Source organism: Anopheles ziemanni, chromosome 2 (assembly GCF_943734765.1).
Source record: "Anopheles ziemanni chromosome 2, idAnoZiCoDA_A2_x.2, whole genome shotgun sequence".
Classification (NCBI taxonomy): domain Eukaryota; kingdom Metazoa; phylum Arthropoda; class Insecta; order Diptera; family Culicidae; genus Anopheles; species Anopheles ziemanni.
In genome coordinates, this window is record NC_080705.1 from 75,246,802 (window position 1) to 75,262,792 (window position 15,991).

A 15,991-nucleotide genomic window follows, 5' to 3' on the forward strand; every position below is an offset into this window, starting at 1 on the left:
TGGTCTGGCTTATACGCAGCCTTCCTCCAGAACATATTTCGAACGCCTCAATTCGTTGTTCAGTTGATGAAACATACCAAATTTGCAGTTTTACCCCACTTTCTTCGCTGTTCGTGAGAAGTAAACAAAATTTTAACCAACTGTCAAAAATTTTCCCACGGTTTTCGGCTCGTTACATGGTATGCTGCGACCTGTCTGTTAATTGTCTTTGGTCTAACTGTTCATCTCCACATAGCGAACTCTCCTCCGACGAACTGACGAACTCAGTTCCCGCAACAGCTGGGAAACTGACGGATTAAGAAGAAGCGAAGAAGACCGAAACAAATGCGTGTCCACCTAGCGCACTCAGGAAACTCGAAACTCTATACAACTTTGACGGGAGTTTCACCAGTTTCCTATGGGAAAATGAACAGTCAAATGGAATCAAAATCTTTCGTATCTGTCAAATGGGATTCGAAGCATTGGAATCCGTGTAGGAATTGAATCTTCGGATCTTCCGAATCGCGATTCTGCCAACACTAGAGGAAAACATTTCAGTTTGCGAAGAACAGCGTAGAAATTATCGTCTCGATGTCTCCATTCGAAGCACGTTCAGTGATTTCCCGTGTACAATAGTGAAGAGGTGGATCAGGTAAACCGTGCCCCATTAGTGGCACCGTCAAGAAAGTTTGGCAAACTTGCCAAGGATGTGCCGAGTGCGTTGTGCTTCGTGCGACGAACATGTTGTGTGTTAGCAACCGTCGCGTTGACGGTAATTGGTGGTGAATGTACGCAATGTGAAGCAATTTGTTCGCTTTTCCCGTCGGTGGAAGAATTGTGAATTGCATTCCGTCCCCGGGACGTCTGACGACTGCATTCGTTCCGTGTGTCGAGGGGTGCTACGCATCGTCGAGGCAAATGTCAGACCAACGGCGAGAGTGAAAAGGCGAAACACGGCGCGATAACAGGATAGAGTGAAAGAAATCAGAAACTTCCGCAGGACTACTTGCCTGCCTACTCGTCTGCCCACTCATTTCCCATCGCGAGCCGTGTTTCAGTATTTTGCAGGAAAATTTCCAACAAATTTCCCATCCAAACACTGCGAATCATTCAGTTATCGGTGGGAAAAAGAAGGCCTTGCGACGATTAAATCCAACTTGGTACAAAGCGAAGCTGACCTGCAGGAGAATGTAGTGGATGCCATAGGAGGACTTGTTGTACGCGTGTGCCATGGTACGCCGTTCGACGTCAGATATCGAAAAGCAGCGAAAACAAACTCCACTGCTCCATCTCCATTGTCGCCTGCTTTTGTGCCCGAAGGAAGTCGGGATTGAAAGTCACTCGAAACCACCTCAGATATCTCAGAGACTTGTCGGCTGCAATTTAAAAGCGCGAACAAAAAATCAACCAGAAACAACCACCAACAGACCACCCTTTACCACCGGTTTGTTTTTTTTTTTGCTTACAGCTTTATTTTCCTACGACACGATTCTTCGTCTTTTGTGGAGGTTTTGCTTCCGCTACCGGAGGTAAAAGATTACATTCAGCAAAGACCAATTTACTTGGGGCAAGAAGGAAGAAGAAAAAAGGAAGGAAGGTGTTTCGGATAAGGTATATTTTTTGATAAGGCTGTGGCCCCTTCATCAGGAAGGAAGAAACCGAATGTTTTACGATATGACTTTAGCGTAGCCATTTCCCAGCAATAATTTTGTCGAAGGAGATCCTTAGATGGTATGCATCATAGTTGCAACAAAAGGATGCGAAGAACCATTTCAGGGAAGCATAGGAAAGAACGTTCCTATGATACTTTACGAAGCAGCCTATGATACTTTAAAGCAGCTTATATAGTACCCTATACCGTAGGATACCGTTCAAATGATTGAAAAGTAACCACAAATGGCTGCTGCGATGAGACACTTTTTCTTTCAATTAGGTGTGCTGAATTGTAATACCCAAATCAAAGGTCGATTCGTCGATTAACATTCCTTCGATCGATAATTTTTCGCTTAAATTAGAAACTATTTGACTGACCACCAATCAGGCGACAAACTTTCGGCTCTTCCGCAAACGTAATCGGGTCGGGTTGTGAGGGTGCGAGATCGCCATAAGAACCAATTTCATCTTGTTGCAAGCGCCCGGCGAGTTGGGTATTCTTGGCGTCGGCATGCCGATAAGCGTGATCAATCGTGGCCACATTCACGACGCAGCGATCGACGACGTCTCGCGGGGGGTGTTGGGGCGGAGGCTTAGTGACGATGATAATAAATTGCGGCGACTCTGCGACGCACACTGGCGCGCGGGCCAGCGAGCTTGCGTGTGTACCGTATTAATTCGTTTTATCATTCTGTTTTTGCTGCTAGTGGGACCGCGAAGTCGCGCGCTCAGCGAGAGATGTTGATGGCTGTTGTTGACGAGTCTGCCCAAACTACTACGTACCGCGGCAGGGCAACCACCGAAAGATCTTTGCCGGCGATTCGTGTAAGAGAATCGAATAGTGTTGGTGAGAAGTGTCTGTAGTGTCTATCGTGCTTTTCGCGTGTAGCAGCGTGAAGAGTCGCGGGTGCGCGTGATAAACTAACGAATTTACAACGGCGGTTCGTCGTTGTGTGCCAACGTCCGTCCCCCGAAGCGCGCAAAGGGAAACTAGCAAAACGACAAGCAAGCGAAAAGATGCTGCCTACGAAGAATAATGAGAACGCTTAGTACAGCAACGAGCCACACCGGAACACAAGATTCGTACGCGGGGACGATCGCCGGATGTTCACACCTGGCCGGAGCGGACAGTTAAATCCCCGTCGGATGCGTACGCGGAGGCCGCCGGGAGGTCACTTCTAACCGGCTGACACTTTTCTGCGGTAGCAAAATTGCTACTACTAAACGCGCGTTTGCCTTGTCGGGTGCACAAAAGAAACAAACCCAACCGAGAGGTGAATGCACAACGGTGTGGTGGCTGTTGAGCGACAGCAGCTGTCGTTCGCCGGATGAACCAAATGACCGAAACCTTTCCATCGTTGGCCATCGGCGGTGGGGCCGGCGGCGACGGCGGCGGAGGAATGGCGGCCGCTGCCATCAAGCAACAACAGCAACACCACCACCAACATCACCACCAGCAACAACATCCGCCCCATCATCATCATCAGCCGCAACAGCAGCAGCATCATCAGTCACTTCATCAGCAACATTCATTGTCCGCGATGTCCATCGAGAAGCTGGTGCGCGTGGGTTACTACGAGCTGGAGAAGACAATTGGCAAGGGAAACTTTGCCGTCGTGAAGCTTGCCTCCAATGTCATAACAAACTCAAAGGTAAGAAATTGCCATCCTTGCAGGGGGTAGGGGGGGAAATGTCCGCTAAATCCTTTTGTTCCCTTCCGTAGAACTGATACGTGACACCTTCCGATAAGTTTCCGTGAGCGACTTTTCCGCACCGATGTGTTTGGGAAGGAGGGACATAATCGATCATCTTTCTTTACCGGTTTTCCGTCGGGCGGTTTGCGCTGGTGGGGGGGAGGCGGGCTGCAAAAGCGGATGATAAACGTAGGTGGTGGTGGGAAAAGCAAACGAGATGGCGCGGAGAAGTGGAGGCGCACACGCGAGATAATGTGGATGGAGACACACACAGATGTGTGTACCAATTAAGCCGCTTCTTGTTGTTGGGAGATGCCCGCGTCCGACCGCACGCGTTCCGTGGTTCGCGCTCGGTGGAATTCGAAAATCGATCCCCGCACGGTATGGTGAAAGCCATTTACTTACACGACCACACGCACGAACACAGCCAGGCCTCGGTCGGCGAGATAATGGGTGAAGTGGTCAACATCAACAACATCAGCGACATTACAGCAGGGACCTTTGTAAATACACACACACACACGCACCCTACGTCACGCGCCCGATTTCAACCCGTGAGTTTTATCGCCCACGGCGGAAGGGGCCGCCCCAAGGGTGGTGTTGGTGTAGCGCTTAGTATCCGTGGCCACCGCTAACTACAGGCGAAAGTGAAACGCCAGCGCGAAGTTCTTGTATTGTTTTCGCTGTGAACGTCTCTGTCGCTTGCCAGGCCCGCGGGATAGGGCTCAGCTGTGTGACCAAAAGATATTCGGCTCGCCGGACACAAATAAAACCATCGTTCGTTTATGGGGCTCGCCGCAAATTCGGTCACTTCCGTTGCGTTCGTTTTTGATTGCGTTGCAGTCGGGAAGCATGATTAAGATTTGGGTTTTATTCAAGACGACCAAGTGTCACTTGAGATGGTGATGGAAGACGAAGACGTTCGTGACTGCTACGTACAGCTGCCAAGCGAGATGGAAGAGGCCATGAGTCAGCATTAAATATGCATGTTCTTCTTCCTCTCTGTATAATCTTTAACCCTAGCGATAAGCGCGGGCCAGCTTGTTTATATCCATTGCCACGGAAGGCTGTTTTGTCTTTTGAGATATCGCCAACATCCGCCTTCCGTTGCGACGATAACATTATCTTTCCATCGATAGAGACCGGTCGCTAGAGCCGGCGTTACACTGGACGGGGACACATTTGATCGCAAGGACGTAATTGGTTTGATTTCCGATTGGGGAACCTCTTTCTTTAAAACTAAAAGCCTAATAATTTTGATTGTTTATTCTACGTTAAAGCATTTTAACTGTGAATACCCAGAAAAGCTGTGTTCGCCTTGGGGCAGAACGTCTTCTGTATGAAATGAGCTATGCCACTAAATACTAAAATGCTAAAATGATTCAATGGTCAGTTGGTTGGCTTTAAGATGGTACATGTACCTGGCCTAGAATAGGTATTTGTCCCTGAAATCCCGAGCAAGATCAGGTCCCTTGGAACGAGAGCACTAATTTGCATTTCCTCGGATAGTAGAAAATGTAGAAACAACTCTAAATTCAAGCGTTCAATAATTTCAAATAGATTATCCTTGCACATTTTTGAAAAAATACTGTGAGTCTTGGCTGGTGGTCGAAAGGAGTACTAAGTATGAGAAAAGCAAAAAGCCGTTATCATGCTTTTGTATGTTTTGATTATTTGATGTAGTTTTACAAAAAGGTCTGATTTAAAAAAGTGTCCAAGGAATCACGTTCAAGAGTTGATATGAATTTATAAAAGGGGGATTTAAAAAAAATCTATTAATCTGTTGGTTTTTCAAATAACGCTTGTTTTGTAGAGTGTTGCCACTTGCTATCGGTGGCAAGTGTGTAAAATAATATTGGAAAAAACCTGCGGACAGAGAAATTCATACATTGGCAATAATCACGTGCACGCTAACTGAGACCGGGCAAAATCCGGCAAAGAGGCGACGCGTGATGACATTTGCGGCAGTGATTGCTACGATGTTTCTGGTTTGTGCTAATTTGTACCGCAAACACAGTGTGCTGGCACGGTATGTTGTGAGCTCTGCACCAAAGTTTGTCCCCTCCAGCGATGGCTGTTTCGGTGTTTGGGAGTGAAATAAAGAAATCCATCGTGCCATGCCCACCCGTGTTTGTTGTTGTATCAAATCGCGGCTGTAGGATGGCTAGAGTACATTTTTAATTCGAATCGATTAGAACCGATGAACAACATAATCGACCTTATCTTCGGATGGTTCCAAAAATCCATTTTGTCATTTTCCTCTGCGTTGTTGGATCAACTCCAAACGTACGTCGGGCAGTTCCAGTGGTAGCAGCAATCGAACGTTGCAGAAAAGCAAGTGGAATGAAAAACCATGCAGCGCACGTGAGGCCTCGAAATAATGCACCACCGCCTGCCATCAGCTCCTTGCTGTTATGGTCAAGCCTCCATTTTCGCGCACGTCATTGGTCACCGGGGACGAGGACGTAACGGCTCCTGCTGCTGGCTGAAGCCTTCCTGCACGGCGGGCTCTAGTGTTGGTAGGAAATGGTGAACTTTTAATGACCTCAAACCGAAGGCAATCCATCTATTACGGTCCACAACCGAAAGGCTAGGCACAGGCACAGGCGTTTATCCGAAGGCGGCCCCGAGTGCACGGAAATGTATGTGCGCCATGGTTTCCACGTTCTTAGTCCAAGCTTTTTTCAAAAATACACCCTCCATCGAAGAGAGCAGCGGGTTCGTTGAAATGGGTTGTAACTGTAAAGTAAAAAGCCAGCCTTGTAACGTCGGACAGCCGGAGGATCTAGCCCGAGTGTCCTTTCCTCGGATAGTGGAGGTGAATAATTTGTCCCCGCTATGTGTATGTGACCCACAATTGTGGGTCGTGTACGTCGTCACACATTGTAGCGCAATGGGAATGGCACGGATATGTTGGGATGTCTATTTCGAGGGACGACACTTTAAAATAAGTCCTTTCGTTTGAGGCCGGCCGGGGAGGTCGAAAATATTTGCATTCTTTTCGCCGATTTTGCGCGCCCCGGAGGTTGACCGATCGGGTTGAGGGTGAAGGGTGAGTCAGAATCAGATGTTTTGAATAATTTATGCAACCGTTCAACGTTCATCTCTTTGGCCGTGTGGTAAGCTTGCCGTGCCCCCGTAATGGTTGGTCCGTGTGTCCGTGTGGCTGCAAAGAAATTGTATCGTATATTATTGACATAACCCCGACCCAATAGCAACAGCAATAATAATAATAATAATAATACAAGCGTGGAAAAATCGACCCAAGGGCCGATTTCTCCGATGTGTGCTCCGAGCCAAACGGTGCTAGTGCCATTCTCCTCCCCCTCCGCCTCCTCCTCCACACAATGACCCCGAAACGTTTGAACTGATGAACTATCCGGCCGGGTTTCGTGCAACCATCATCCTTGCGTGGCCTTTAACGTTAGTGTGTTCATTCTTACTCACCCGCACACCGTCCTGTGCCTCCGCTCTGCTCCTCTTCCCGCAGGTCGCAATTAAAATAATCGATAAAACATGTCTGGACGAGGAAAACCTGGCGAAGACGTTCCGCGAAATATCGATACTGAAGGTGTTACATCATCCGTACATCACGCGCCTGTACGAGGTCATGGAGTCACGCAACAAGATCTACCTGGTGACGGAGCACGCGGCCCAGGGCGAGATCTTCGACCATCTGGTCGCGAACGGGCGCATGAGGGAGGAAGAAGCGGCCCGCATCTTCTCGCAGATCGTGGCCGCGCTCGACTACTGCCACCGGAACGGGATCGTGCACCGGGACCTGAAGGCGGAGAATGTCCTGCTCGACACGGACATGAACGTGAAGCTGGCCGACTTCGGCTTCAGCAACACGTTCGTGGCCGGCCAGCCGCTGCGGACGTGGTGCGGTTCGCCGCCGTACGCCGCGCCGGAAGTGTTCCAGGGTGTGGAGTACGATGGGCCGAAGTCGGACATCTGGAGCCTGGGGGTGGTGCTGTACGTGCTGGTCTGTGGCGCTCTGCCGTTCGATGGTAGTACGCTGCACGATCTGCGTAGCGTGGTGGTGGCGGGCAAGTTCCGGATACCGTTCTTTATGTCGCAGGAGTGCGAGCAGCTCATTCGGCACATGTTGGTGGTGGAACCGGAGCGGCGCTACTCGCTCAAGCAGATCGCGCACCATCGCTGGCTGGCGCAGCACAACTCGATCCCGCTGCTCGACTGCGGCGGTGATCTTGGTGGTGCGGGTGGACAGCAGCAGCGCGAGACGGCCGAAAACCTGGACACGATCGTGATGACGCACATGCTGCAGCTGCCCGGGTTGACGGCGGACATGATCGCGCAGTCGGTGCACGAGAATCGCTTCGATCATATCTACGCCATCTACTACCTGCTGGTGGACAAGCTGCGCCAGAAGCGGAAGGAGAAGGGGCGTCTGCAGCATCATGCCAGCTTGGCGTACTCGCGATCCCGGAAGACGAGCATCACGACGGGCGTCGTCGACCGGACGGTGGAGGTGATCAAGAACGACTCGCTGGAGCGGTTGAGTCCGCTGACGAGCGTCGGTTCGACCATACTGAACATATCATCCGGACTGGGCGGCACGGAGGACCTGGAGAAGTACGACCTCGACACGGGCACCGTATCCTCCTCCGCCACGGCGCTATCGCCGTCGTCGTCCTCGGCGCTGTCCACTGCCGCCGTTACTCCGGGCTCGCTAGAACCACCGTCCTCCGGTGAGCACTATCTCTTCCCACCGTCGTGCACCAATGGGGCCGGCGGAGGGAACACCCGGCGGCACACGGTTGGTCCGGGCGATGTCGCCCACGAGCAGGTCCTGGTCAACCCGAACGTGGTGCCCATCAACTTCAAGATTGGTGCCGGTGGTGGCACGCTCGAGCCGCCAACGCCCAACGTTCCGATCAATATTCCCTCGCTGCAGAACCAACCGATCCACAATCTCACGATCAAGGATCAGCATCTCCTAAAGCCACCCACCGTAATGGGTGCAAGTAAGTACATGCGCGCCCTGCGACCTGTAAATGCGACGCGAGCTAACACTAACTTGCGCCATTTCTTTTATAATCAACAGCAAGTTCCTTCGGACGACGAGCGTCGGATGGTGGAGCCAATCTGCAGATCTACTATCCTTCGTCTTCGACGAACTTCCACGACCAACAACAACAACACCATCAACAGCAGCAGCAGCAACAGCAACAACAGCAGCAGCAACAACAACAGCAACAGCAGCAGCAACAGATCGGAGACGGATTCACGTTGGGCCAGGTACAAGGTGCGAACAACGGCTGCACAACACTGGTCGTCGATCATCTGATGCTCCAGACGCCAAGTAGCGAGGGAACCGACGATTCCAATGACGAAATTCAAAGGTATGAAGACGCCGGGGCGCCGGGTCGATGGCAATGATTGTACATTCCGCAGATTTTATGGAGGAAGTAGCAAATCAAAACATCCCCTTTACTTGCGATTAAACACGTTTAATGAAGGCCTAATAGCGGGAAGGTCATACCTTTTGGCACATTTTATTTTCTCTTAACGCCGACCGGACAGATGTTTGCTTTCGTGCGCGCGGTCGCTCTTATCGCTTATCGCACGTATGTGCGTATGTGAAACGGTCCCGTTGCTACCGTTCATTGCGTCAAATAGTCAACTTTATAGTTTTTTTTTTTCTAAAAGAAGATAATATTCACAAAATTTTCGTGTTACTTTTTCGTTTTTCATCGGTAATTCCCCCAGGGGTGGAGTGACCGATGGAAAGAAGCGAGCAGAGGGCATGTTCGTGTGAAGAGAATCAAAACAGAACTTGCGGTCTGGTCAAGCTGCGGTCGAGCTGACCACCATGGGTTGTCTGTAATTGTTGTGTTTGTTTTCCACGCGACCATTTCCTACCGGTTGCGCGCACCAGCGCTTGTATCTTAACGTGAAACACACGACGACGCACTCGATGCCGGGAGTTCCGGTGGAGAGGTGTCTACTTTACCATTTATAGTGCGCACTAGGCGCATACGCATATGCCGTGAATGTTTTCTTCCCGGTTAGTGAAAATCCTCCTTCAACGCGCATCGAATTACTTTTGATAAGTTCAAAAGTTTCCTTTGGAAATAAATAATCTCAAATCAAAACGAAATCCACTCCAAGACAGAAATCGTAACGTCAAGTGGAAATAAGATCGACTTTAGTTTAAATGAACACAAAGAGAAACTTTCCAACATTCTTTAACATCTTCATAAATTGACCATTTGGTGCTTGTTAGGCTTCAGTTTAAAACTTGTCACTTATAAGAATGTGATTTTTTTTTCTTGTATGCCTAAAGGTTACGACTACGGCATTTTTATTTCCATTATTTTTTACTCTCAACGTAGTGTGTACTTATCCGGGCGTTTACAAGTTACAAGTACAAGTACAAGGCTTAAAGAAACAAGTTTTAAAAACAGGCAATGGTTCGTGTATCGCAACTTGTTGTTTTATGACCTTAACAACTTACTGGAAAGTTGATGAGAAAAAAACAAATCCTAGTTTAAAAGAATGGAAACTTTCTCGGCGATGGGAATACCGTAATGTCGAAGTTAAAAATTGCTGCCGCACAGCGTCTTTAAACAGGATGTAGTGTGGCGTAAATGGTTGGCAAATCATCGGATTGCGAGATTTCAAGTTTTGCATGACGCGTCCGACTCCCCGCCGCGAGTGGTCTGATGTTTGTGTGTTTACCGTGCGGCGATGGACGAGCAGACCCCCTAACATTCCAGCACACCGTGAGATTGGATCATCCTATCGCTGTACTTTTGGTTTAACAAAATCGTTTCAAAGCGAAAACTATTATGTGACCAAGTGCGATGACTCTTTCGTATGCTAATGACTAGCTTACAGAGAAGTTTTATCTTGTTGCTAAAGAAAAACCCCCTCAGAGTTGTTTAAAAAAGCAAGAGGTTGACCAAGGATGGCACAACAATGTAGCTTCTTATCACACCTGGTCTTTTTTTTTATTTTGTTCCGGGAAGTGAACAACGGAAACACGCTTCCCTTGGAACCTTCCTTTTCTTTCACTCTCTCTTGCTCGTATCGTGATCAGCTTGCGATCGTGACCCTGATAATGGAAACGGCCGCCCTGTGCGACGTGTTTGCTTTTCCGCTTTAGATATATGCATGGACGGGGCTGTACCAAGCGTCACACCGTCGGCTGTACGGACGATCTGCCGGCGGGGACGGGCTCACCGATGGATCCGCCGCAGGCTCACTCGCCCGCACCCTCCACGGGCGGAGGCGCAGGAGGAGGAGGAGGAGGAGGAGGAGGAGGAGGTGGCGGCGGTGCTGGCAGTGGCGGAAGAACTCGCCGTACCGGTCTGCTGACCGTCATGGAACGTCCACCCGGTAAGTATCGCCCCGAAGGCTTAAGTCCGCCGTCGTAGGCCAGGTGGTCTCCATTATCAGTAATTGTGCTATGTTTGATATCAATGTTTTCAATGATTGTGCAAAATTGTTCACTCCTTTATTAAACACCTAGCTTTCCTGTTTTGCATGTCTGTTTCGAATTATGTTTGGATTTTAGAATTTCGAGTGTTTTTAGAGTATGTTGTATGTACCTTTTAGGCTACCGTTTAATTCACGCAGCCGCATTCAAGCTCAGTTACACACGCGTTCGGTATATTGTATCTGATGTTTTAGTATACATTTTTGATGTAATTTAAGTATCTTCCAGTAGGGTAACTATACTAGCATTATTTGCCAAGCAATGAATAAATTCTTAACTTTTGTAGCGTTTGGGCATCGAACCTACTAAATGGTTCGTTTCCTGCTAAAGAGAATTAGAGAGATGTTTTGCCTTCCTCACACACACACCCACTTTGAACGTAGAAAGTTTACTTTTTTAACGTTATTCGAATATGTAAATTTTTCTTCTTGACAAATTGTAGTACTCCAATTAAATGAAAACATAAGTTTTGTTTTACGTACTTTTGCAAACTTTTAAGATAGTTGGAAAGTTAAAGAATTTGGTTTCAGGATGGAAGTAACGGAATAAGCAAAAATTAATTCAATTATTGTATTCAATAAACACTGTGATTTGAAAACAGGAACATCTTGGAACGGAATGAATTCTACGAAATCGATATGAACTTTTTGATTTTTGAAGCACAACGGGATTTAAGCTATTTTTACTTTGGCCAAAGTGCTGAGCCACTTACCCTATTATGGTTCACGTACAGTTTTCCTTTCATTTCTTCGTTTTATATGCCCTTCGTTTTCTATGTTTTTATTTTATATTTTGTTTTTTTTTCTTGTTCCCATTTATTTTTCCTTTTTCTTTATGTCTTGTAAATATTAAAACATTATGCTGCAATATTTTCAATTATTGTGTATATGTGGAAAAATAAACACAAACACTCAAACACACAAACCAAAAAAAAAAACTTGCACGCAAATCCCTCCGCTAACATCGCACCAACAATCGGGTAAAAACAAAATCGAATTTGCGGCATCGAATTCTGTGTGGTCCCACAACGCATCACCGGCGGTACGGCAGTGATAAGTCCGGACCTAATACGAGAGGTCGAAGCGCGTATGAACCGGGACTATCTGCCACCATCGTTGCTGTCGTCTTCCTCCTCCTCCGCCGGAGGAGCAGGTATCGCTGGCGGTGGCGGTGGGTCGGCACCTTCGCACGCGGTCAGCACGTCGATTGGTTCGGCTACGGCCTTGTCGAATCCCCGGTCGCCCGAATCCGGTCCACCGACTATGATGATGATGCTACCGTCGATGCAAAGCCCACCGTCGTACCATTACGCACCGGTGACCACCGGCGGGGCTGCTCTGCTGCTTGGAGGAGGAGTAGGTGCAGCACCGACCGGGACAACGGGCGGCGCTCCGGTGCAGCCACCACCGGCTCACCAGCCGCAGCAGCCGACGCTACCATCGCCACACAGCGCGCTGTGCAATCGACGGTACACGCGAACCTGTAAGCTACCGACGGTGCAGGAAATCGGTAAGTAGTGTTTCGGGTGTGCAGGTCGAGTCGTCATCGTGGTCGTGGCAGGAACAACAGATGCGCCCACTAACCCGACCATCCGAGCAGTCCGATCGCCATGTCTAAACCATGGGGAAGAGGCAGGAGACCGTTTCATTAACTCACTCACTAATCACAAGCCTCATATTCTGTCGTTTTGATTAAGTTTTCTGCCCATCAATGCAGGCCATCTTTTATAGTTTTTCGATGTAGTGCACTTTATGGCTACTAGCTGGGTAATGATATTGCATTCGGTGTAGTGTGTGAATGTTGGTTGCCATTGTGTAGTAGGCTTTGCTCTTAAAGAATCCTTGCTTTGAGCAGTAGTTAGTTGTTGTGTCTGCATTTTTCAGTCATATGTCATTATTTTAAACGTATTTTGTTTTTGTCTACTCATAACTAACATAATTTTCGATCATTTTAGGTCGCTACAGTCCGGTTCGGAGAGCCTCGGAGGGTTCCCGTATAACGTCGCAGTTCCAAGGCCCATTCCAAGAATGTCAACAGCTGCAAAAGGGGCTACACGCCGCAGCCATGGCCTCCTCCTGCGCACAGCAACCACATCAACACCAACAGCAGCAGCAGCAGCCGCGCAACAACTTGCTAATCACGCCGAGTCCCCCGCTGGCGGACAATTCGGTCAGTTTGCCCGGTTCACCGATGCACTGCAAGCCGTTCGTGGACGGCAACTACCATCATCTTCAGCAGCAGCAGCAGCAGCCGGACATTAGTGTGCCGCACGAGTTGCTCCTTACGATCGTGCCAACGTTGGAGAAGCTGGTACTCGAGAATCGACTGCAGATCGAGACGGCAAACAGCATCATGGCGACGCGCACGATGCCTTACGAGGTTGGCCATCAGCTGGGGATAGTGCCTCGCGCTACCGGAACTGGCGGTTTCGTGCTTGGTGGTGCTGGCGGGACACTGGATGTGGGCGGATTGAACCTGCAGGTGGCACTGCAGCATAGTCAGAGTGTGTCACCGTTGAGCTCCACGTTGCGGCACGGTGGAGCTGGTGCCGGCGCTGGCTATCCGGGTGTTTCGAGCCGTCCGACCGGTTTGCTCACGCTCGGTGGAATGCAGCCTAGTTACGCCGGCGGTGGTACGTTCGGCAATCCGTACGGTGGAATGGTGGGAGGATGGACGTCGGCAGGAGGTGCTGCTGGAGCAACAACCAGTACGGGATTGTGCCATCTTTCGGGTTTGGAGTACCCAGGTGGAAGCAACAGCAACAGCGGATGCCCTTCGCCGGTGTACTACGCCAGCGGTTGCTCGTCGCCAATTCTTCCCGGGCCACCAGCTTCGATCGTGAGTGGCCTGGGAAGCTCTAGCACTGGAGGTGGTTCTTCCAGTGGTGGCGGTGCAGCTTCTCCGATGCATCAGATCACCCGTGGCATTAGTACGCTGAATACGGGTGGTGGGAGCACGTCGATGGCGGGCGGCTCCATAACGCGCGGTACATCGTCATTCTCGCCCTCCTGTAACGAACCGCTCGATCTCAGCATGGACATCGTGAACAGCGTTGAACTGGACTTCTCTGGCCGGTCCGCTTACTCTGGTCCCACCACGCCGGTGAACTACTTCGACACGGGAGTAGTGAAACCGTTCGGTGGCGTACTGCTGCCACCGCCGCCACCACAAGCAATGCGCATTTCCGCCTGCACACCGCCGACCTCACCCAATCTGTGCATCATCCAGGAAGAACATCCGGTGGCGGCGTTGTCGGGCGTGGGAGTCGCATCCATTCCGGCCGCATTCCGGAGCCACTCGGCAAACGCATCGCCGGAGGATCTCACCTTTCAGCACACGCATCCGCAGATTTGCCTGACGGACGTTCAGGGCAGCGAAATAACGCTGGTGGCGCTGTCCGACTCAAGTCATGGGGATAGTGATGATTCGCTCAACTGTCCGACGGCAGGCAGCACCAGCGGTGGTGGTGGGGCTACAACGAGCGGACTCGGATTCTCTGGCCTACTGATTACCGAGCCATCGAGCGACATGCCATCGATAACGCGCGGCGTCGGTCGGAAGGCGAGCCTAGACACGGAAAACAACTCGACGGCAACGACCTCCGGCAGTTGTTCGGCCAAGTTGGATACGTCCGACATCAGCGAGTCGTACGTTCGGCGGGGTAGCGACAAGTCGCTCGGCTTCAGCGACGATAGCCTGAGCAACGACTCCAACCCGTCGAACCTGTCACCCAGTCAGGAACCGTCGGCTGCCAGCTCCGGCTTCAAGAGTGCCGACTCGTACTCTGAACAAGACACGGCTCGGCTCAGTCCCGACTCACTGTGCGATGGTGCGAAAAGTGCCGACGAGTGCTACGAGCTGCCACTTCCACAGGAGTGCTCCACCCTCGACTCGGCCCGCATCCTCGAGATGGTCAAACGGACGCTCGACTCCACTATGCCCGCAAAAGGCTGCGTGTACGGAACGAAACCGCTCGCGGATGGACAGCAACACCAGTTGTCAGCTCTTGGAGGGGCGGGGGCCAGGGTAACCGGTCCGTCCACGGTTGTCCGACCGGCAACTCTTTCTGCGACGGAAGGAGGTACAACTTCCTCCGTAACATTATCATCATCTCTCAGTGCTGGTACTGGACGCGGGCCAAACGACGTATCCGAACCAACGGGATCGAACCTGAACCTAGAGTTTTCCGGCGGACTGCAGATCGAGCTGCAGGTGTACGAGGGTCGCAACGGAAAGGATAGCAGTACAACCAACAAGGGCATTAAACTGCGCCGGATCTCCGGCGATCAGTACGAGTATGGAAAACTGTGCCAGCAGCTTATCACATCGCTAACCGTCTAGCACGAAGGGAACGGTTTGTTTCGAAGCGAACACGAAACAAACCAACCTTAACCATCCGGAGCAAAGCAAGAACTACCCAACCTACGTGTCAGTTCGACCTTTGTCGTAATGTTTTTAATCTCACCAGCATTAGTTCCGTTCGTTCTACGCAGGCTAATTTTGCGGTGTGGCTACTTTTATTTGAGCATGTATGTTTTACTTGCAAAATTGCACATTCGGAAAGTTTTTTTTAGGGGACAGGGACAATAATTATTTTATTCATATTTTAATGCAATTTGTTTTCGATTCAATCGTTTTATTGAGCAGCAGGGGAAAGGCTTTGATTTGATTTCAAACGATTTTAATTGTTGCACCAGACTGCCGGTGGGCTCGTTCCATCGCGATAAGATAGTATCGTGTAAAGTATTGTTAATTTGTAAGTACTGAGAAAACTTAGTATGGTTTTCGTTCACCACCACGGTCGTTTCAATGCGCGATGTACTGAAAATCCCAACCGAGCTGGGAGGGAACCAATATAGATTTAAATAGGTTGAATTTTTAAACTTTCGAAACTTACATTGCTGGTTCTGTTGTTAGTAATGTTGTCATGTTCTACTATTGATTTACCATATTTTACCGATTATAGAGTATGCATAACTTTTCGCAACTGTTGTTTTTCACACGATTGATGAACGATTTTCAAATCTTTTAAGGGCAGCGAAGCGCCGATAGCGAGTCTATTAGTTTACAGCTAGACAGTGAATTAATGCACTCGTGACCATTCCTTAGGGTTTAATAGATTGTTTGAATTAAGTTTGACATAGAGTTGCACGGTAGGTAAGTTTATTTTTTGATTTCACTTTCCGTACGTTTGTCGTTA

At 49.6% G+C, this 15,991-nt stretch overlaps 1 protein-coding gene across 1 annotated transcript; it reads left to right on the forward strand.

The window, feature by feature from the left end:
• The first annotated feature begins 2,706 nt into the window (after positions 1–2,706).
• On the forward strand, positions 2,707–15,527 carry LOC131282099 (uncharacterized). The gene is made up of 6 exons (XM_058311495.1): positions 2,707–3,284; positions 6,817–8,314; positions 8,395–8,692; positions 10,459–10,691; positions 11,842–12,300; positions 12,746–15,527. Exons 1-6 carry the CDS (start codon positions 2,961–2,963, stop codon positions 15,130–15,132), a joined length of 5,199 nt encoding a protein of 1,732 aa, XP_058167478.1. The 5' UTR covers positions 2,707–2,960; the 3' UTR covers positions 15,133–15,527.
• The last annotated feature ends 464 nt before the right edge of the window (positions 15,528–15,991 follow it).